The sequence below is a fragment of the Callithrix jacchus genome, chromosome 2 (genome assembly GCF_049354715.1).
Source record: "Callithrix jacchus isolate 240 chromosome 2, calJac240_pri, whole genome shotgun sequence".
In the NCBI taxonomy this organism is placed as follows: domain Eukaryota; kingdom Metazoa; phylum Chordata; class Mammalia; order Primates; family Cebidae; genus Callithrix; species Callithrix jacchus.
This window is the reverse complement of record NC_133503.1, coordinates 173,206,025-173,230,066: the sequence shown is the minus strand read 5'-3', so window position 1 is coordinate 173,230,066 and position 24,042 is coordinate 173,206,025. Positions and strand designations below refer to the sequence as shown.

General features: G+C 42.8%; 1 protein-coding gene across 21 annotated transcripts in view; it reads left to right on the top strand.

Annotated features, from left to right (window-relative positions):
* The window catches only part of PDZD2 (PDZ domain containing 2), a 471,153-nt gene that overhangs the window by 403,313 nt on the left and 43,798 nt on the right, over positions 1–24,042 (top strand). For all 21 annotated transcript variants that reach the window (XM_078365629.1, XM_035291726.3, XM_035291725.3 and 18 more), the window contains 7 exons: positions 7,768–7,913; positions 11,718–11,837; positions 12,888–13,002; positions 16,732–16,805; positions 16,952–17,177; positions 18,641–18,758; positions 20,438–20,570. In XM_078365629.1, coding sequence (XP_078221755.1) covers positions 7,768–7,913; positions 11,718–11,837; positions 12,888–13,002; positions 16,732–16,805; positions 16,952–17,177; positions 18,641–18,758; positions 20,438–20,570 — 932 coding nt within the window. The remainder of the gene's footprint in view (positions 1–7,767; positions 7,914–11,717; positions 11,838–12,887; positions 13,003–16,731; positions 16,806–16,951; positions 17,178–18,640; positions 18,759–20,437; positions 20,571–24,042) is intronic.

Genomic DNA, 24,042 nt, shown 5'->3' with positions numbered 1-24,042 from the left:
ATGAGTCATTATGAAAGGTACTTTTTAGGCACAAGCACTTGATGGGTCTTTTTCTCCATTAAAAAATAAAATAATTTTTTTTTTTTTTTCGATGGAGTCTTGCTCTTTCTCCCAGGCTGGGATGCAGTGGCACGAGCTGGGCTCACTGCAACCTCTGTCTCCCGGGTTCAAGAGATTCTCCTGCCTCAGCCCCCCAGAGTAGCTGGGACTACAGGCATATCCCACCATGCCCAGCTAATTTGTGTATGTGTGTGTGTACGCGTGCGCGCACGTGTGTGTGTGTGTTTTTAGTAGAGATGGGGTTTCACCATGTTAGCCAGGCTAATCTCAAACTCCTGACCTGAGGCAATCTGCCTGCCTCGACCTCCCAAAGTGCTGGGATTACAGGCCTGAGCCACCGTGCCCAGCCTAAAAATTGTATTTTATGGCTGTGTTGGCACAAAGGTGCAGCTGGATTCATTCGTGTCTATTCATTTACTATTATGTTCTCTTTTTTTCTACTTATTTAAAAGATAGTAAAATAGAAACATTTTTGTGGGTCTCAGAAGGTGGCATGGGCCCTCAGCACTGTGCCTGCTGGCTTAGTGGGAATGTAAACCCTCGGTCCCTACAACAGTCATCTGGTATGGCCAGAAAAGCAAGAGTCTTGAAGCCTGGCAGAACTAGATTTAGCCCTGAGTTACCTTGTGACTTTGGGCTAGTGACTTAACCTCCCTTAACTTCCACTCCCCCACCTGAAAAAAGAGGAGAACACCCCGACTTTGAAAGGTTGGGCAGATTTTGTAGAAAAGCACATGAAAGCATTTAGCACAACGTGTAGTATGTTAACATTCAAAAAACATTCGCTTCCCCTTCCTGCCACCCAGATTGGTGGAGAGTGCATGCCCGCACTGCCCTGAGTTTATTCTCAGAGCAGATGGCAGGTGTAAGATGGTGAAATACATCTTTTTAAAAAAACATCAGGCTGGGGGCAGTGGCTCACACCTGTAATCCCAGCACTTTGGGAGGCCAAGGCGGGCGGATCACCTGAGGTCAGGAGTTCGAGACCAGCCTGGCCAATGTGGCAAAACCCCATCTCTACTAAATATACAAAAAAAAAAAAATTAGCCAGGCATGGTGGTATGCACCTGTAATCCCAGCTACTCCGGAGCCTGAGGCAGGAGAATCGCTTGACCCTAGGAGGTGGAGGTTGCAGTAAGCCGAGATTGTCCCATTACGCTCCAGTCTAGGCGACAGAACCAGACTCGTCTAAAGAAAAAAAAAAACAAACACACCTTTGATTGACAGAATGTGTTATTTTGTGCTCATGACTCAGAATGATTAGGCAGTATCACACTTGAATGAGTGTTACAACATGGATTGGGGACCAAAAAAGAGTGGTGATGACCAGAGGCTGATAAGAAGTCTTCAGGGAGCCGGTGACCAGCCCCTTCCATCCCTGAGGAAGAACAAAGGGAAATTCATATAAGGCCTTTGTGTTTGAGGCGAAGGAGTCACAAGGGCACACAGGAGGCTTTCCTGTCTGCCGTCTTGGCAGAGTTGTTCAGTACCTTATAAACGGGTTCTCAGGGAGGTGCCCAGAACTCTGAGGAAATGCAGAGGCCTCTGAAGCCAGCAAGGTCACATTCCTCATTTTATGGATGAGACTGGAGAAGTTCAGAGAATCCCAAAGGTCACTCAGTCAATGCCGGGAAAAAGATCCGCCTCCCAGACAGAGTTCTCCTTCCCGGCCCTTTGGCCTCTGGGCAGATCTTGAAAAGAATTGTTCCCCCATCTGGACCTTTATTGATGCAGATATGGGGAGGGGAGCTGGAGGGCCTCCCAGATGTGTGATGCTCTAACTGCTCCTACTACTTAATTCAGAACAAGTAGCGTATTTGGCTGAGTAGTCGTTCCAGGGCTGGCCCCTGTTTGCCACACATGAATGCCACCCTCTCCTCCTGTATCCTTTCCAGACATTCAAGGCCATGACAAGGAAATGCAGTAGCATGTGCATGAATCCAGCAGAACTGGGTCAGTTCCCACATCCCCCACCTTGGCTAACATGACCTGGGTCAGGTGACTTTCTTGGGTCTCAGTTTCTTCACCTGTCAAATGAGGGTTATGTTATATATTTATTTTGCCAATAAATGTGAATGCCTTCTAGGTGCTTTGACTTCTTGGAAGGTCACTTTGGAAGAATGCATATGGCACTGCCACTCCTTGGTGTGGCAGCAAACAGCCCTCACCACAAGGCGGCTGCCACTTTATTACCACTGTCATCATTTTCTTTTTCTTTTTTTTTTTTTTTTTTTTTTGAGATGGAATTTCATTCTTACCACCCAGGTTGGAGTGCGGTGGCTTCATATCAGCTCAACGCAACCTCCAACTCCCAGGTTCAAGTGATTCTCGCGCCTCAGTCTCTCGAGTAGATGAGACTACGGCACATGCCATTATGCCCAGCTAATTTTGTGTTTTTAGTAGAGTCAAGGTTTCACCATGTTGGCCAGGCTGGTCTTGAATTCCTGGCCTTGAGTGATCCACCTGCTTTGGCTTCCCAAAGTGCTGGGATGACAGGTGTGAGCCACCATGCCCTGCCTGACTGCTGTCATCATTAATATCCATTGTCGTCATTTTGATTTTCATTCTTACTGTTGTTCTCTCTCAAGAGGGGAAGAGGTTTGAATGGGTTCAGACAGGAAGGCCTTCTAAAGAGCTTATAGTCCCAGTGGGAGGTAGCACACACATACACACAGTGATGGCCACCATGAGGCACACACGAGAGTACAGGGAGTGGAAGTCTGTCTGGGTCACAGGGATGCAAGATACAGGAGGGGAAGGAAGTATGCTGGGGAATTTGGTAGACGAAGTAGGGACAGTGGGCTAGACTTGGGACAAAATAGGAGATGTTTAGGGATAATGGGGAAAAATTAATTCGATAAGTTTTTGGCAGCTGTTTTTCCTCCGCAGCCACTTGAAAAAGCCAAGAGAGTCTGACAGTCGCAATGCTTCAATCCAACAGAGTTTGTCAGAGTCATTAGGGAAATGGACATAGCAGAATTTCTGGGTGGGAGGGAGATGATGGTGCAGGGAAAGTCGGGTAGAACTTCACGTGGTATTTCTATGCTCCACAGTTTTGGAAAGGAGGAAGGAAGAGGACAGGTCTCTCCTTTGACAACTGCCAGCATAGATCAACAAACTATTATAGTGGACAGTGGAAGAGAAGTTCGGAAAAGTAATTCAGAGACACATTAAAGAGGCCTAAGGAATTGGGCCTTGATTCAGGACTAAGTCTGTTCATTCTAAAGATATTTACATACAGATTTTTAATGTGATCAGCTCCTAATTTGTCCTATAAACTAGGATATTTAGTCCATATTTTCTTAAAATGAGTCACTCTCGTATCCACATATCAGCATATTATCTGTAGATGCTACTGTATGTGGTTTCTTTTCTGTTGATGACAAGTGCCTCCCTGTCATCTCACAAGGAATTTTCTTCTAATAAATCTTTTTGAGATAAGTAAGCATGCCAAGAGAGATTAATCTGGTCAGGAGTTTGTATGAAGTCATGAATTATTAAAGAGCTGCTCTAGAGATTCCAACTCTTTCCACTAAGGTTTTGCCCAGACTGGCTCCAGAATGACTAAAGCAACATCATCTCTTATTTCATGGAACATTTTTCTGATATTCTAACCTGAGTTTTCCTTACTTCATACCTTCTTTTTTGTCAGCAGGGTTTCCTGTTAATTTTGGTACTTTTAATTTATCTATGTTAATATCTTAGATTTGTGATCTTTTTTTTTTTTTTTTTTTTTGTGAGATGGAATCTCACTGTCTCCCAGGCTGAAGTGCAGTGGCGAGATCTGAGCTCACTGCAACCTCTATCTCCCATATTCAAGCAATTATTGTGCCTCAGCCTCCAGAGTAGCTGGGATTACAGGCATGCACTACTACCATGCCCAGCCAGTTTTTTTTGTATTTTTAGTAGAAATCGAGTTTCACCAGGTTGGCCATGCTGGTCTCAAACTCCTGATCTCAGGTGATCTGCCTACCTCAGCCTCCCAAAGTGCTGGGATTACAGGCTTGAGCCACCGTGCCCAATGTGTGATCTTTTTAAGAACAAAATTTTTCTTGATTGCAACAGTATTTTATATGTTTAAAAACCTGTATCACTGGCCAGGCACGGTGGCTTATGCCTGTGATCCCAGCAGTTTGGGAGGCCAAGGTGGGTGGATCACGAGGTTGGGAGTTCTCGACCAGCCTGGCCAATGTGGTGAAACCTCATCTCTACTAAAAATACAAAAATTAGCTGGGCATGGTGGCGGGCACCTGTATTCCCAGCTACTTGGGAGGCTGAGGCAGGAGAATCACTTGAACCTAGGAGGCAGAGGTTGCAGTGAGCCAAGATCCCACCACTGGACTCCAGCCTGGGCAACAGAGTGAGACTCTGCCAAAAACAAACAAACAACAAAGAAAAAGAAACCAAAAAAACCCCTATAATACAAAATTAATATTTAGCTTTTTTAAAAAAAAAACCTTAATGGCATTCGTTGTCATATAACTGTATCACTGTTCTTCTTTCTGTTACTTTTTACATTCTTTTAAAAACAATCTTGTTTTATTCAGTGCAAAACTTTTAGAGAGAAAATTAGGTAAATTGAAATTTTAGGTCATCAGATGAAACATTACCTAGTCTAGGTGATGAACTCGATATGTGAAGAATCTGTATATACATACAAACACATATGCACATGAACACGTATTTTATATAATATAAGCATTGTCATATGATTATAGCTATGTTCATATGTAATTGATACATTATTTAAGATGAAAGTCCCTTAAATTATTCTATTTTAAAGTAACATAATATAGATTAGGTACTGATAAAGTCTTGAAAATTGTACTATAGCAGTTTCTCTTTTTTTAACAGTCTCTAACTCAGTAGCCCAAACCAAAGTGCACAGGTGTGATCTCAGCTCACTGCACCTTCTGTCACCTGAGGGTCAAGCGATTCTCTGGTCTCAGCCTCCTGAGTAGCTGGGACTACAGGTGCATGTCACCACACCCTGTTAATTTTTTGTATTTTATTAGAGATGGGGTTTCAGCATGTTGCCTAGGGTAGTCTTGAACTCCTGAGCTCAGGCAATCTACCCACCTTAGCCTTCCAAAGATCTGGGATTACAGGCAGGAGCCACTGCCCCCAGCCTAAATTGTTACTATAGAAGTTTCTTAAACAGAACTTCTGTAGTAGTTCTGTTTAAGAAAATTACAAGCAATAAAGTTTTTAAAAACATATTATACTGCATTAAAATTATGAACTATTTTTATCACAATATACATTAAGACAGTGAAAAGGCAAAGCATAGATGCAGAGAAGATATTTACAATCCACAGATCCCACAAAAGATTTTATTCAAGATATATTAAAAATAAATAAAAATGGCCCTGGCGTGGTGGCTCACGCCTGTAATCCCAGCACTTTAGGAGGCTGAAGTGGGAGGATCACCTGAGGTCAGGAATTTGAGACCAGCCTGACCAACATGGAGAAACCTCGTCTCTACTAAAAATACAAAATTAACCAGGCATGGTGGTACATGCCTGTAATCCCAGCTCCTTGGGAGGCTGAGGCAGGGGAATCACTTGAACCTGGGAGGCAGAGGTTGCAGTGAGCCACGATCACACCATTGCACTCCAGCCCGGGCAACAAGAGTGAAACTCTTTCTCTAAATAAATAAATAAAAATGGACCAGGTGTGGTGGCTCACGCCTGTAATCCCAGCACTTTGGGAGGCCAAGGCAGGTGGATCACCTGAGGTCAGGAGTTCAAGACCAGCCTAGCCAACATGGTGAAACCCGTCTCTACTGAAAATACAAAAATCAGTTAGGCATGGTGGCTCACACTTGTAATCCTAACTACTCGGAAAACTGAGGCAGGAGATTCACTTGAACCTGGGAGGTGGAGGTTGCAGTGGGCAGATTGCACCACTGCCCTCCAGCCTGGGCTACAGAGTGAAGCTCCATCTCAAAAAAATAAACAGAAAACACCAATAAGTAAATAAATATGCCTATAAATGAATAAAAAAGACATCCAATTTTAAAATGGGCAAAAGGCTTGTTTAGGCACTTTACAACTTTACGTAAGGAACACAGCCAATGAACGTGTGAGAAGAATCTTGATCTATTAGTTGTCAGTGAAAGGCAAGTTAAAAAACACAAATGAGTACCATCATATATTCCAGAATGGCTAAAATAAAAGATGGACACTGCCTAGTGTGACAAGGATATGGAAGTTCTAGAACTCTCCTGCGCTGGTGAAGCAACATGGGTAGCTAGGCAGATGCTTGTAGTGTAGCCCAGAGACTACACTCCTAGGTGACATCTAATGACATGTGAGAGAATATTTAGTAACAGGATATTCTAGATCAGGGGTCAGCAAGCTCTAGTCCACAACTCTAGTTGCAGGGCTTACAAGCTAGAAATGTTTTCCACATTTTTAGTGGGTTGTTAAGAAAAAGAAGAAGAAGAAAAAGAATATGTAACAAAGACCAATTGTGGCCGACAAAGGCTAAAACATGTGCCAAAAAAGCTTGCCAACTCTACCAAAAAAAGTGAGCTGGGCACAGTGTCTCATGCCTGTAATCCCAACACTTTGGGAGGGCAAGGTGGGCGGATCACCTGAGGTCAGGAGTTCGAGACCAGCCTGGCTAACATGGTGAATGAACCTAGTTTCTACTAAAAATTCAAAAAATTAGGTGTAATGGCATGCATCTGTTAATCCCAGCTACTCAGGAGGCTGAGGCAGGAGAATCGCTTGAACCATGGAGGCAGAGGTTGCAGTGAGCCAAGATCATGCCACTGCATTCCAGCTTGGGCAACAAGAGTGAAAATTCTGTCCAAAAAAAAAGTGACCATGGAAAAAAATTTTGCCAAAAATCTTTGCTGACCCTTGTGATAGATTTAAAACTGGAGACAAGCCAAACTTCCATCACCAATACAATGGATAAGTAAATTGTGGTATGTTTAGACAACGGACTAGTCTACAGAATGGGGATGAGCAGGCTATTGGCATGCAATGGTGTGGTTGAATCTGACAAAAAGATGCTAAGAACAGGAGCCAGACAAAACGTATGTATTGTATGTGTTCATTGGTGTAAAATTCAAAAACAGACGAAAGTAATCTGTCATGTTAAAAGCTGGGATAGGGTTTACCCTGGGTGAGGGATGGTTAGTAGCCCAAAGGGTGCTTTTGAGGTTCTGGTAAATATTCTACTTCTTGATCTAGGTTTTGGTTATGGATATATGAAATTTTATTGAATCGTACACTTATGATTTGTGTGCATTTCTGTAAGTTGTTATCCTTTAATTAAAAGTTTATTTTAAAAGTCATGCCTATACTTGGAAAAAAGGCATCTGCACCAATAATGAAACTCTACCAGTCACAAAATGATACTCCTCCGTCATCAGGAACCATCTGCTAATAGCCTTCTCACTATTCCCTGATCCACCACAGCTACATCTTTTTGGAACAAACATTTGCATTGCCCCTTATCCAGTCTGGTCATTTCAGAAACTGGCAGTTTTTTTCATAGCCTGACACTAATGGCTTCAGCACGTAACTAGCTGATGCAGAGATTGCTGTTAGGAAGGAGTGAGCTCTGTGCTTTGACTGGATGCTAGGCCTTCTCAAAACCCTGAGTGTAAATACAATGAGTTTGTGCATCTGGATGTGCTTAAGATTCTTTTTGTCCCGTATCAAACCATGTTTTCTCCTCTTTTTTCTCAAGGGGGTGTACACCGCCTCGAGTCGGTTGAAGAATATAATGAGCTGATGGTGCGGAATGGGGACCCCCGGATCCGGATGTTGGAGGTCTCCCGAGATGGCCGGAAGCACTCCCTCCCGCAGCTGCTGGACTCTTCCAGTGCCTCGCAGGTCTGACCCGGGCTGTGGATCTTTCAAAGACCACAAGGGCTTCCATGTTAAGAACGGCCCATCTGTGCAGGCCAGGAGTATCTGGGGCTAGAGAAATGGGATAGAGAGAGAGAAGAGACAGTAGAGAAAGTGAGGTCTACCTGCAGAGGCTAGAAAGAAGTCAGCCTAATGTTTGAAAATAGTGGGGGGGATATCCCTTATTGCATCTCAAAATCATCTCCTTCCTATTGTGTGTTTTGGAACCGAGAGGTGCTTTCAATTGCCAGGAGACAGCGGCGTCTCGCAGTCTGTGGTGAACCACCATTGCTGGGTTAATAGCCTCGCAGTCTGTGGTGAACCACCATTGCTGGGTTAATAGGAGCGGCCTGTGTCAGTGTAACAACTGTGAGGCTGGGCGGGGGCACATGTATGAGAGGGAGTGTGTGTGTGTGCGTGCACATCCATCCATGGCTCACCTGGAGTCCCACCTGTGACACAGCAATGACTCAAGCAGCCAAGGTCACAGGGGGCTGTAGAGGGGGCTGCACTAGCTACTCAAGTGAATGTTCCAGAACCTGCTCCCATCTGAGCTCTGGGCTCCACAGCCCTGCATGAAGGCAGCTTCTCCGTCTCAGCATCCTCAGCCTGGCAGAAACTGGACAGGTGGTCTCCTAAGCAAGGCTAAGGCAGGCTCAGTCCCTGAGAAACCTGTGGGATATTCTTTGAGTCCTGGCACCACTAACCCAGGGGCTCAAGGGGAACCATTAGCATCTTGTCCTGAGGCCTATGATGAAGCAGAGATAGAGGACGGGGTGTGGCGGCAACGACATTCACACATGCTTGGAGAGCCATAGAGAGTAGAGTTCTAAAGGACCTGGGTCAGGGCATCGGAGGTAGGCCTGCCCTTTCGGTGTGTGATGACCCTTTTACAGATGGAGCAACTGAATCTCGAAGGGGTTAAGTATTTCACCCAAGGTGATATGCCAGAACCTCCGTAAAGCTTTTTTTTTAATGGAGATGGAGTCTCACTCTGTCGCCCAGGCTGGAGTACAGTGGTGCAGTCTTGGCTCACTGCAACCTCTGCCTCCTGGGTTCAAGCGAGTCTTCTGCCTCAGCCTCCTGAGAAGCTGGAACTACAGGTGCACACCACCGTGCCTGGCTGATTTTTGTATTTTTAGTAGAGACAGGGTTTCTCCATATTGGCCAGGCTGTTCTCAAACTCCTGACCTCGTGATCCACCCGCCTTGGCCTCCCAAAATGCTGGAATTACAGGCATGCACCACCACTCCCGGCCTTGTCTGGCTGCCTGAAAGATGAGAGCGGGTTTACTGCCGTCATGACCAGAGATTAAGTGTTGAGGTAATTCCTTAACTGACCTGCCAAGGGCACCCGACGGCATTTGTAGCCCAGAAGCATCCACTTCTAACCACGCTTCCAGGAATCTGGAAACCTAGGGCACAGCAAAAAGTTTAAAAAGAAGGAAGGATTTTTCCCTCTCTTTTCGAGAAAACTGTTTTTTCTCATGCCTCCTCTTTTTATTTTCTGCCCTTTTCTTTTTCTCCCAGGATTCATCTTTCTTTTTTCTTGGTCTCTCTCTCCCTCTACTAAAAAGTATTATCTAGGACCAGGCTCATGCCTGTAATCCCAGCACTTTGGGAGGCCAAGGTGGGAGAATTGCCTGAGCTCAAGAGTTCGAGACCAGCATGGGCAACGTGGCAAGACCTTAACTCTACGAAAGAAAAATTGTTTTAATTAGCTGGGCATGGTGGTGTGTACCTGTGGTCCCAGTTACTTGGGAGACTGAGGTGGGAGGATCACTTGAGCCCTGAGGTCAAGGCTGCAGTGAGCTGTGATCACACCACTGCATTCCACACTGGGTGATAGAGTGAGACCCTGTCTCCAAAAAAAAAAAATAGATTATCTAAATTAGACCTCTCCAGTAAAACTTATAGCAATGATGGAGATGTTTCTTATTTGTACTTTCCAATATAGTAGCCGTATATGTCTACTGAGCACATGGAAAGTCGCTAATGGGGAGTGTATCTAATTTTTTTTTTTTTTTTTGAGATGGAGTCTTGCTTTGTTGCCAGGCTGATGTGCAGTGGCACAATCTCGGCTCATGCAACCTCCGCCTCCTGGGTTCAAGCAGTTCTGCTGCCTTCGCCTCCTGAGTAGCTGGGACTATAGGCATGAGCCACTGTGCCCGGCCCTAAGTAATTTTAATTTAAATATAGGTACTTACAGGTGGCAAGTGGCTAACATATTAGACAACACAGGTCTAAAAGTTCAGGGAGACCCTGGAAACTCTGAGAGCCTGGTGAAGCCTATAGGCCTTTGGTCCCTAACGGTTCCCCAAAGAGAGATGGTGTGAAGTGCTGCTGAAGATTGCTGATCAGAGGAGTTCCCTTAGGAGGTCATACACAAACCTCTGTCTTCAGAGACTGAATACCCAGGCAATGTCTGGCCATCACTGCAACGGTTTCATTAAAAGGGTAGTAACCTTGCCAAGCCCACATCGTTTCTTTTAATGATTGGAAGTCTGGAAGGCCAACATTGTTGGCAGATATATTGTAAAACTGCAAAAAATATAACTGTTCTAAGCTGTCAAAGATACAAAAATATCATTGGGGACATCTAATTTTTATGTTTGAATGTAGCATCCACAGAGACTTAGGATAAAAACTGTTTTGTGATGTCTCTTTTCTCATATTAAACATGAAGTGATTTTTTTGGCTTAGGTAGAAGATCTGCATCCTTGAAGCAGTTTATTATTCTAAGAAGAAGAGCAGGAGCAAGGTGGTAGAAGTGCTTTGGCGATAGTCCCTTGATCTCTTGTTTATGTTCTAAGGAGCACACCCTGCTTACTACGCATGTGTATATTATGGGTGATGGACACAGAAAAGGGGAGAGGTTGGAACTTTTGTGTGTCAGGAAGGGAAAGTGTGGCTCATTCTGGGAAAATGTTTTATTTTCCAAATGTGAGAGATGAGAGCTGCTGCCGTCTCTCAGCGGGATGTTTTATGTGGAATAACAGTTGTCTGGGTTTGTGGTTTGGGTTTGTTTTAGAAGGAACAAGGGCTTGCTGAGTTTTTGATTGAGTGAATTAAGCTTAAAATGGTAAGATACTGTCTAACCATGACTGTGAACCTTGGGTGGAGGCAGGGGTGACCAGCAAGGGAGAGCCTGACCACAGGTGGTCGTCCTAGATCCCAGAGGCCTCTCCCTTCTGCTTCCTGACTTCATTCCAGAAGTAGAATCTGCAGAATGCGGCTGAGGAAAGAGCAACACAAGGTGCTTGAGGTCTCCACGCAGTTCTTTATGCGGGGAAAGAAGCCATGGCAGGCTGTTGTAGTAAGGGCTGTTCTTCTGACAGTCTTTTTTGTGATTGGATCTCACTCTGTCACCGAGGCTGGAGTGCAGTGGAGCAATCTCAGCTCACTGCAACTTTTACCTCCTGGGTTCAAGCGATTCTCCTGCCTCAGCCTCCTGAGTAGCTGGGATTACAGGCGTGTACCACCACGCCTGGCTCATATTTTTCTATTTTTAGTAGAGACGGGGTTTCTGAATGTTGGCCAGGCTTGTCTCAAACTCCTAGCCTCAGCTGATCTGCCTGCCTCAGCCTCCAAAAGTGCTGGGATTATAGGGTAAGCCACTGCACCCAGTACCTGTGATAGTATTTATAGGAAGGTTTTTTTAAAAACCACTGGACCAGAGAGAGATGTCTAATATGGAAGACATCTAAGATTTTCAAAGTCTATTTTTCTGCCAGCTACCACAGTAGAACAAATGAGAGTAATCTCTGACCTTGCTATGTGTGACTTTCAGGAATACCACATTGTGAAGAAGTCCACCCGCTCCTTAAGCACGACTCAGGTGGAATCTCCTTGGAGGCTCATTCGGCCATCCGTCATCTCCATCATTGGGCTGTACAAAGAAAAAGGCAAGGTGAGCTCTTCTCTGCAGACTGTTCTGCCTTTTGTGTGAATGTTAGCCCACATTTTTTGTTTCATTTTATTTTTGTGTGTGTTTTTGTTTTTAGAGGCAGGTTCTAGCTCTGTTGCCCAGGCTGGAGTGCCGTGGTGCAGTCACAGCTCACTGCAGCCTTAAACTCCTGGGCTCAAGCATTGCTTTCACCTTAGCTTCCCAAAGCCCTGAGAGTATAGACATGAACCATTGCACTCAGTCACACATATTCTTTAAATGGTTACTTTTTATTTTGTCTTTACATGAAATGAAAATAATAAAGGACAGATAAAGTGGCCTTTATATGGGTTGAAGTGGATTCCCTGGCATTCTGTGCTATAGGTCTCAGTGTGAGATGGCCATGCCATCTTCGTTCCTATGATGTGACAAGTCACCAGCTCTTGGCCACTAGGGAAGAACCAAGGGTGCAATGAATGAATGACCCTCAGCTTTTACCTCTAGTGAAAGAAAAGCAGAGCCTGCAGCTTCAGGGAATACCCTCAGTTATCCTTTTGAATGAATTTCATGGCATTGCCATTATCATACAGGAAATGATATGAATAACTTGACATTACACAAATATCAAAATATTCTTTTTGATATACAAAATGGAAACACTAAAACAAAACAAATGTGGCACCTGCATAATAATGGGAAATAACTCCTATGAGCTGTTTAGTGGATCCATATGAAATTGCCATTTTTGGAGGTCAAAGATTGTCAAATATTGGCAATTTGGTATGTTTCCGCCTAAAACTTTCTCCCTTAATGTAATGCATAGCTAGTGCAATGTAAATAGATCTAAGGAGCAGGATAAGGAAGAGAACACAAACTTGAGTTTGCAGCTAGTTTATTAGTTCAACTCCAGGCCTGGTTGGGGAGGGCACTTCAGTTAAATACTGCAATGGGAAAGATGCCCTCAGTTAAATACTACAGTGGGAAAGATGCCTTCAGTTAAATACTACAGTGGGAAAGATGACCTCACTTAAATACTACTTTCTCAACCTGGACTCTCATCTGCTTCGGATGTAGGGCCTTGGCTTTAGCATTGCTGGAGGTCGAGACTGCATTCGGGGACAGATGGGGATTTTTGTCAAGACCATCTTCCCAAATGGATCAGCTGCCGAGGATGGAAGACTTAAAGAAGGTAGGAGAAAACCTCAGTGACAGTGACTTTGATCCCATTAAAATCTGCCTCTTTACAAGACGTGCAGTGAATGCCACAGTGCCTAGAAGACCTGGGCTGAATCTGCCTGGCACAGTCAGTGTAACCTGAGCTTCCCTTTCCCTAGTTGTAAACTTGGAATATTAATGGCTGCCTTGAAGAGTGGTTGCCAGGATTACATGAGATAATATGTGGAAAGTGGCTTAATCTTTCTGTTGGGATTTTAGTGTCTTTCTTGTTCACTTGGTCTGATTATGTTCTTTTCCTTAAAAATTCCTGAGTTTGGGGCCCATTCTTAGCTCAGGGCTTGTGTGGAAGCAGAGTTCCTGGTCATTAGTGGGCATTTAATATCTTGCTACAGAAGTCAACCACCACACAGTCTGGTTCCTAAATTAACATCTTTTTTAAAAAAAATAAAGAGCAAAACTCTTCTTTTAATGAGACAGGGTCTCAATCCATCACCCAGGCTGGAGTCGCAGTGGCGTGATCATGGCTCACTGCAGCCTCAACCCCCTGGGCTCAGATGATCCTCCCACCTCAGCTTCATGAGTAGCTGGGACTATAGGTGCACACCATCATGCCCGGCTAATATTTGTATTGTTTCATAGAGACGAGGTTTCACCATGTTGCCCAGCCTGGTCTCAAACACCTGGACTCAAGAGATCCACCCACGTCAGCCTCACAAAGTGCTAGGATTACAGGTGTGAGCCACTGTGCCTGGCCCTAAATGAACATCTTTTAATTCTCCACAGTACCTACCATTTTCCCAAATGCGAATATACTTAGACAAGTACTTCTGAATGCAAATTAGAGTAATATTGAGGTGCCAAGTTCTACCTTGCAAATAATTTTTTTCATGTTTAAATATATCTTATATTTTATCATGCTTTAAACACAAAGCAATTCCACATATTTAATTATTTCACTAACTGCCTTATAAACCTGACAAATAGGCATTTTGGAATGACCATTTTAGAAACAGAAAAGTGACACTCAGAAATATGAAGTTACTAGAAACTTGTCCCATCCTTAGTAAACAGCAGAAGTGAAATTTAAACCCAGCTTTGTGATCCCAAGTTCAACTCACTTTCCTACCTTACTTGAAAAAATAAAATTTAAATAGGCCAAAGTTTTCTTTATATACAGACACAATAGCTGCTTTTATTAGAGTATCTAGAATAGATATACATCTCTGTGTATATTTATTTCTCTGACATATTTATCTGGATTAAGATTATATGCTTTTTATAAAGTAGAATTGCCCAAAAGTTCTGAACACACATACACAGGCAGGATCTTGCTCTATCATCTGTGCTGGAGTGCAATGGTGTGATCATAGTTCACTGCAGCCTTAAACTCCTGGGCTCAAGGGATCCTCCTGCCTAAACCTCGAAAGTAGCCAGGACCACAGGTGTGTATTACATGCCCAGCTAATTTTTTTTTTTTAAGAGTTATGGTCTCACTATGTTTCCCAGGCTGCTGATCTCGAACTCCTGGCCTCAAGTGATTGTCCCACTTCTGCCTCCCAAAGTGTAGGCCCAAGCTACAGCACCTAGCCTGCACATATTTTAAATAGCATTCACCAGAGCATGAATCCTGATACGTTTCCCCCTCATTTGTTAATATACTTCCTTCATGAAATTGTGACTTTAGAATATTTTTAGTTATCTTCAAAAATGCTGTGATTATTCAGTTTAAGTGACCTAAGCTATAGGTGCTTTTGTGTCATACCGGTTCTGTTTTTGGAACTGATAAGAGTGAATTGGAATCTCCTACTTTTTATGTAGAACAACCATCTTACCCTGTATGCTAACACTAAGACGTGACCAGGCTTAATTCTTCCATGGCAGAATATTTACTTCTCTCTCTTAGAGGAAGGATTAACTCCCAGGTGGTGTTTGTGCTGAGTTTCAGAACAATATAAAATTCTAGCAGAGCGTTTTTATAATGAATGTGCCATGTGTTCACTTTATTGAAATTCATCCTGCAAGGCTGATAAAATGGAGTGAATGGGGGGAAAAATCAATAGTTAAGAAAGATTAATAGAACTTGATTCTTCTAAATACTGTTTTTTCATATGTGTTCATTTACAAGAAATGCTAGTAACTGGAATGGATTTTCAACCTGTTGAGTGATATGTCTTTTAAAAACCTTGCATTCATTTTAAGAGCTTGAGTAATCATTTTAATATTTGTCCCTTTTTCCATATGGAAACAACCTAAAAACATCCACCTCCTGGCCTAATTGAGTAATTGGTTATGCCAGGTGATTTTTAAGCAGCGATTACTTCACTTATTTTATAGCTTCTGTAATTGCGTTAAGGGGAAGGTGCATAACAATGCATGGGCCACAGCTACGTTTTTGTAACCCAGCTACAGGATTCCATGAATCATGCACACAGTGTGCTCCTGGGATTGGCTGGCTGCGAGAGGTGACAATGTGTGTTCTTAAGCTGCTTTGCACTTTCTTATAGCTGTACAGAATCCCTCTTCTATACAGCAATGCTGTGCAAAGTTCATCTGTTCTTCTCTCTGGGGCATCTTTGTAGTGTTTCTGATGAACTGTTATTCCAGAAAACAGGCCATGTCACAGGAGTGCAAACCAGAAATGAGCTCTGATAAGTCAACAGGATGTCCAAGTTCTTTTATATTCCTAGCAGACACTATCAACTGCTTGAAAAATGGCCCGACTATGCCTTCTTAGAGTTGGAAATAATAGGAGAGCTGGGGCAGGGGCCGTGAGCGAACATGTTCCTGCACGTGCCTGGCAAATTAACATGACCCTGCAGTCATCTCTGAGAGAGAAGCTTATAGTAACTTGCCAGCTTACTGGCAGAGAACCTGGAACTGCATCAATTAGATGATTTCTGGGCCGGAAGCGCTGGCTCACATCTGTAATCCCTGCAATTTGGGAGGCCAAGGTGGGCAGATCACTCGAGGCCAAGAGTTCAAGAGCAGCCTGGCTAACATGGTGAAACCCTGTCTACTAAAAATACAAAAAAGAAAAAATTAGCCATGTTTGATGGCGTGGCCTATAGTCTCAGCTATTCGGGAGGCTGAGTCATAACAGTAGTTTGAACCTGGGAGGCAGAGGTTGCAGTGAGCCGAGATCATGCCACCGCACTCCAGCCTAGGGTGACAGAAAAGACTTTGTCTCAAAAAAAATTTTTTAATAAAAAAATTATTATTTCTGGGCTGCCACTGCTCAGTAATATCTTAGCAATGTTTCTGTTATCATTAAAAGCATCTTCCATACACCATGGTGATTCTCTGGGCTCGGGGAGCTTGTCTTTCTATAAATACAGGAGTGGCTTCTCAAATGTTAGATGTGTTCATGCCTCATTGCCAGTGGGTTTAAGTTTTTAAACAATGACTATGAGGAACGCCTTTGAACTAGATTTTTTGCAGTTTGATTTCCAAACATAGGACATCTGTTGTCAAACTTGGCAATGGCTAAAAAAAAATTAGATTTTCATGCTTCCCATAGTTATTTTAACTGAAGATTGAAATACAGAATTACTGCAAAAGGATATGTATTGTCATTAATTGTCCCATTTTGTGACATTCCTGAGAGCTAAGCTAAACAATAAAAGTCATTTTATACGGTAGTAAATCAGGGACCATATGGTATCCCATTATAAGTCTGACTGAGCAGCTAAATTCCAGGAAATGAAAGGTTAATGTTAATGTAATTCTCACATTTGATCACTAGGGGATGAAATCCTAGATGTAAATGGAATACCAATAAAGGGCTTGACGTTTCAAGAAGCCATTCATACCTTTAAGGTAACAACATTCTTACTGATCTCCTTTATCCTGTTTTCCTTCCTTTATTTCCTTCTGGCTTGGGTTTGGTGAGATTTTTTTTTTTAACCCTTTGAGAGGAAGGCAATCCAAACATTTCAACCCACCTTTCCTCACTGTTTTCTCAGCAAATCCGGAGTGGATTATTTGTCTTAACGGTACGCACAAAGTTGGTGAGTCCCAGCCTCACCCCCTGCTCGACACCCACACACATGAGCAGATCCGCCTCCCCGAACTTCAACACCAGTGCGGGAGCCTCAGCGGGAGGCTCTGATGAAAGCAGTTCTTCATCCCTGGGCCGGAAGACCCCTGGGCCCAAGGACAGGATCGTCATGGAAGTAACACTCAACAAAGGTGAGTCCAGTGATTCCTTGCCTTCATTGCATTTCTTGAATTACATTTTGGAATCTGTTCTTAGCTTAATTTTTCCTCATTGTTCTATGAGTTATTCCTTTGGAACAATCTTCTATCAACAACAGGTGGTCTCTACATGGACAGTGGGGTCAGGTAGAAAGATGTTAATTACTTTAGTCAAAGTGAAGGGAAGTTACCAGTAGCACAGAGCTCTCTAAGCTCTCTCCATGAATCACTGTGTGTCAGAGGCTTGTGTTTAAAAAAAAAATCACCAGGCCAGGCATAGTGGCTAATACCTGTAACCCCAGCACTTTGGGAGGCCAGGGCAGGTGGATCACCTGAGGTCAGAAGTTCAAGACCAGCATGGCCAACATGGTGAAAGCTTGTCTCTACTAAAAATACAAAAATTAGCTGGGCATGGTGAGCGCCTATAACTCCAGCTACTCAGGAGGCTGAGGCAGGAGAATTGCTGGAACCCAGGAAGTAGAGATTGCGGTGAGCTGAGATCGTGCCACTGTACTCCAGCCTGGGCAACAGGAGCAAAACTCTGTCTCAAAAAAAAAAAAAAAAAAAAAAAAAAATCACCAATGAGCTTAAGTCTAGGGCTAATATAAAAATTTAAAGAACAAAAGATTATAGTTAAGTGTATAGTTAACACCAGTAACTAGAAGTCACATGTGATCACCAAATCATACTACTTTTCATCCTTGTTTCTTTTTCCTCCCCACCTACTGTAGAAACATGACGGAAGATTAAACAATGAACAGATTAGTTGTTAAAAAATAAAGGCAAAAGAAAGCTTGACTTTATGTACCCAGAATAAAAATAAAAATGTTACTTATAGTCTGACTATTTCTTTCTTCCTTTTTTTTTTTTTTTTTTTTTTGAGACAGAGTTTCACTCTTGTTGCCCAGGCTGGAGTGCAATGGCACATTCTTGGCTCACTGCAACCTCCGCCTCCTGGGTTCGAGTGATTCTCCTGTCTCAGCCTCCCGAGTAGCTGGGATTACAGGCATGTGCCACCACATCCAGCTAATTTTTTGTATTTTTAGTAGAGACACGGGGTTTCACCATATTGACCAGGATGGTCTCAATCTCTTGACCTCGTGATCCACCCGCCTCGGCCTCCCAAAGTGCTGGGATTACAGGCGAGAGCCACTGCACCTGGCCCTAGTCTGCCTGTTTCTAAAAGCAGACATGATGAGATTCGTTAGACTAAGCAGAGAGTCGACTATTGAATAATTCAGTCCGTAACTAGCTCCCAGGTTAGCCATGGGCCCATTTCATTAACAGAAGTGGCAGTGTTGACAAGGAAAAGCAGGATTTACGTTCTGAGTGTGAACCAGAAATAAATGGTTATTGGTCTGAATATACCAATTAATTCAGTTTCAAATAAGTTACACTTTTTTTCTAGTGATTGTGTAATTTTTGTTTTTGTTTTCTTTGAATGGTGCCTCTCACAGAGCCAAGAGTTGGATTAGGCATTGGTGCCTGCTGCTTGGCTCTAGAAAACAGTCCTCCGGGCATCTACATTCACAGCCTTGCTCCAGGATCAGTGGCCAAGATGGAGAGCAACCTGAGGTTTGTTGTTTGCCTGATAGCGTAAGGCTCTGGAGTGTTCATAACTATGAAATACACACACCTGTGATACTTGCCCTATTCCTTTCCTTGAGGGCTGCTGCAGCTTTGAATTCTTTCCAAGAGTATAGCCAAGACTACAATTAATACATCTCCAAAAATGTAAATGCTAATATACATGAAATTTGGTTGAATCTGAGAACTCTGGATCTTGGCTTCCCTACTTATTTTGTTCTATTTGGTCTCAGAGGTCCGGTTTCAGAAACTTGACAAGATACAACTCCACAGATACCTATGGTTAGCTCAATATTTTCTTTCATTTTATGTCCACATATGTAATATGCATATGAAATACTGGAACTGCTCAAATGGTTCAGAATCCACTTGATGCCAAACAGTCCTGAAATCGTCCCCTTGAACTGGAGGCATTTCTTATTAAGAATTCTCTCAAACTTTTTCTACCATTTTCATTCCTTGTTGAATGGTCCAGGTGCCTATTTTCTGAAATCACTGAGTGTCTGATTTCTTAATCCAGATAGTTGAGTTGTAACATGGGCATTCTGTTCACGTAAGAAATAATGTAGGCGTTCTATTATATAGTAATTGCAGTGGGTCAGTGCCCACCTACATGTCACAAGAATGTACATGCATTGCACAAAGCACTTTGTGCAAACAGTATCATCTTTCTCCCCTGTAAACCTCTAAGTCCTTCAGTGGTTAAGGGATTGTCAAAATGGCATTCGCTGAGGTTCTCATTTTGGGGCCCTGTTAATAGCTTATATTATGTTTTTAGTTAATCATTAGAGTAAATTTCCATATGAAAAAAAAATTAGCAAATCATCCAAACTACATTGAAGAAAATATACTTTTAGACCCCAAGAAAAAAATCCTTTAATAACATCCCAAGATGATGTTTCTTTCTTGAATGATTCCATGTGTCCGCAGCCTGCCAAATGAACGTTCTTCAAATCCCATATAAAGAGTCTTTGTTCCCTCCTACTGACTTCTCTCCCTGTAATTTCCAGTCAAAACGCGAGCTTGTCCCCAATTTCTCATTTGTTCAAATTCGAAACGTTTTTACAAATTCTTGGGTAACCTTTGAGCTTCAGCTATTTCCTCCTTCAGTTATAATAATCACTTCAAGATGGTAGGAAGAGAGAGCTGCTGGTGGTCAAGGGGCTCTGTCATGTGATGGTTGAGAGTCAGACAGACCCGAGTTAGTCCAACAGTGTGTGACATCTGGGTGACCTCTCTGAGCCTGTGTTCCTATCTACCTAATGGGAATAATTGTACCTACTCAAAGCGTTGTTATACAGCCTGCATCGTATAGTGCCTGGCATACAGTATATGCCCAAGAAATGATGGGTTTCATTGTTGTCTCTTATTTTTCATTTCTTTCTTCTTTTTTTATTTTTATTTTTCATTGTTGTCTTTATTAATTTTATTTGACATGGCTATTTCTGAAAATGCCAGTAAATATGCATAATGACCTTTGCCCACTTAAAATGGAACGTGTTTATGTGTTGCATTTTTACATGTATGCCAAGGGGAAAGGATATCTTGTGCTGCTTTAAAGTAAAGAAAACATTTCATATAATAAACCTCTCCCAGAAGGAAAGCTTTTTTTAGCTTTTAAGAAGCTGGCTGCTAACACAGAGTGTGGATTCTGTTGCTCTCCCTAGCCGCGGAGATCAAATCCTGGAAGTGAACTCCGTCAACGTTCGCCATGCTGCTTTAAGCAAAGTCCACGCCATCTTGAGCAAATGCCCTCCAGGACCTGTTCGCCTTGTCATCGGCCGGCACCCTAATCCAAAGGTGAGGTGGTTCACCCTGTTCTGAGCATGGGAAGATGATATACCTTCCTAGGATATTGTATACTCTTTGATGAGATGGTTTTCCCATCTGGGGATAGACAGGCAGCCTACAGCTGGTTCATGTGGGAAATGAATCTTTAATCTGGACTTCATCTTCGCAGTCTTAGAAAATCTTACTAGAAAGTTTTGACAATGTTATTTAGTAAATTTGAAACTTGTCTGGTGGGAGGTAAGAATGCTGAGTCCTTAACCTCTTTGGATTTTTGCAGCAAGAGAATCTGAGAGCCTTGGACTGGGCGATCTCTATGACCATGTCAGTTTCAAAATAAGAAGGCTTTTCTTACCACATCTTTTGTTTGGCCATATGTTGGGAATTCTCTCATCTTTAAGTTTAATGCTGAATAATTAATTTATTTTTAAAACAGTTTCAGTGGATTTGAAACTTTCTTTGATTAAGAAATGAGGGCGGGTCATGGTGACTCACACCTGTAATCCTAGCACCTTGGGACGCCGAGGTGGGAGAATCACTTGAGCTCAGAAATTTGAGACCAGCCTGGGCAACATAGTGAGACTTTGTCTCTATTTTTTAAAAATAAAAATACGGGCTGGGCACGGTGGCTCATGCCTGTAATCCCAGCACTCTAGGAGGCTGAGGTGTGTGGGTCACGAGGTCAAGAAATAGAGACCATCCTAGCCAACATGGTGAAACCTCATCTCTATCAAAAAAAATAAAAAAATTAGCTGGGTGTGGTGGCGTGTGCCTATAGTCCCAGCTATTTGAGAGACTGAGGTAGGAGAATTCCAGGAGATGGAGGTTGCAGTGAGCCAAGATAGTGTCACTGCACTCCAGCCTGGTGCCTGGTGAATGAGTGAGACTCTGTCTCAAAAAAAAAATAAATAATAAATAAAATTCTTGGTCAGATGGTGGAAGATTAAAAAAAGAATAAAAATTTTAAAAAATGAGAAAGTATCACAATTAAAATAGTATAAAAATAAATTTTTCATAATAGTTGGAAAGATAACTAGAATTAACTTAAACTCAGGTAATATACTTAATTCACTTAAACTGTTTCTGCATTTCTATAGAATTTCTAGAGTACAAAGTTGTTCAGTTTACTTTTTTTTAAAAAATTATTTATTTATTTATTTTGAGACTGAGTTTTGCTCTTGTTGTCCAGGCTAGAGTACAATGACACAATCTCGGCTCACTGCAACCTCTGCCTTCCAGGTTCAAGTGATTCTCCTGCCTCGGCCTCCTGAGTAGCTGGGGTACAGGCATGCACCACCACGCCCTGATGCTTTTGTATTTTTAGTAGAGACAGGTTTTCTCCATGTTGGTCAGGCTGGTCTTGAACTCCTGATCTCAGGTGATTCCCCCACCCACCCACCCACTGCCTCAGCCTCCCAAAAAAGTGCTGGGATTACAGGTGTGAGACACCATGGCTTGCCTAAAAAAAATCTTAAAATAGCGATGGAGTCTTGCTGTGTTGCCCAGACTGATCTCAAACTCCTGGGCTCAAACAACCCATCTGCCTTAGGCTCCCAAAATGCTGGGATCACAGTTGTGAGCCACCACGCCCCATATTAGATACTTTTAAAGGACAAATAAATGTCTTCAGATTTGTGGAGGAATGTTTCCTTCTTAATGTTCATTCAACTGTTGAGTCAGAAAAATACCTATTTATCTTACCAAATGATTATCTTGGAATTTAAATAAGTGAAAATAAGATGAAATCTGGCTTTGCAAACCAATTGCTTATCTGCAAATGTTACTTTGTATATTTTGCTTCCATCAAAGTTGGGGGAAATAATAAAGCCCAGCATTTCAAATAAACTATAATGGAAAAGTTACTTATAAGTTCATTCAAAATTATGAAGGATACTATTTTTCTGTCTGATAGATCAAGTCCTCAAGACTAAATTTTTTTTTTTTTTTTTTTTTTTGAGACAGGGTCTCACTCTGTCACCCAGGTTGGAGTGCAGTGGCACAGTCATGGCTCACTGCAGCCTCAACTTTCTGTGCCCCAGCGATCCTCCCACCTCAGCCTCCTGAGTAGCTGGGATGATAGGTGTGTGCCATTACACCTGGCTAATTTTTGTATTTTTAGTAGAGACAGGGTTTCACCATGTTGCCCAGGCTGGTCTCAAACTCTTGACGTCAAGGCATCCACCCACTTGGCCTCCCAAAGTGCTGCGATTGAATTTTTAAATTCATCCCAGGATCATTTTCATTAACTACTCTGTGTAAACAGTGTCTCACACAATTGTTCTGGAATCTACGTAAGCACCATAAATATGTATTGAAATTCTCCTGACCATGACATTTAACATATATTCGCATTTTCCAGTACTGGTTTTGCTTGCTCTACTAAAGACACATTCTGAAAGTGGGAGTTCTTTCTTGGTTTATCTAATACAGATGGCTCCACGGGAAAGAAGAGGAACCACGTGGGACCTTGAGCCAACAGAACGTAGCATATCACTGCAGCTCCTTACATTTTGTCTTTGTAAAGATACCCATATAGTCTTCTGTTAAGAATGAATAATAATAATAATTATTATTATTATTATTATTACTGAGACGGAGTCTTGCTCTGTGACCCAGGCTGGAGTACAGTGGTGTGATCTCCGCTCACTGCAACCTCTGCCTCTTGAGTTTAAGCGTTTCTTCTGCCTCAGCCTCCCAAGTAGCTGGGATTACAGGCAGGTGCCACCACACCCGGCTAATTTTTGTATTTTTAGTAGAGATGGGGGTTTCACCATGTTGGTTGGCCAGATTTGTCTGGAACTCCTGACCTCAAATGATCTGCCTATCTTGGCCTCCAGAGATGCTGGGCTTACGTCTTAGTAGGTGTAATCCACTGTGCCCGGCCTGAGAATGAATTTTTCAATGACCTTTTCTTACTTACAAATTGTACTAGGGAGTAGAGAGGGAAGATCCTTCAAGTCTAATGTTAGCTGCTAAGCCTGACCACCAGTCCACATGAACCTGGTACTGAACAGGAGGCAGAGGCACCAAGGAGGCCCTGGGGGTGAACTGGGGTACATGTGGAGGTTGTGAAGCAGGCAGGCAGGCAGGCTGCCAGGCATCAACAGAGCGACTCTCCTTCCCTCTCTCCCTCCAGCCAGGGTGATTCAGATAATCAGTTCTCATCCTATATCATATTCATTACCTAAACATTTATTGAGCTTCCACTGGGTGCCAGGGACTACAGGGGCTACATGATTAATTGGAATGTGTCTCAGGAAATTCACAGCCTACTCTGAACCTGAAGTTCATGGGACCCTTACCAGGACATTATGAACTACACAAATTTGTGAAAGTATTTGCAATGGTGGATGGAGTCAATAGCTTCTGTCAAATACTCAGTAATTCATGACCCCAAGAACGTTAACCGCCTTGTTAGGGTGAGGATGTTGCTGTTAGATAAAAGACAAGAGCCGGTTTAAAGAGTGGCTCCTCCTCTGTCTAA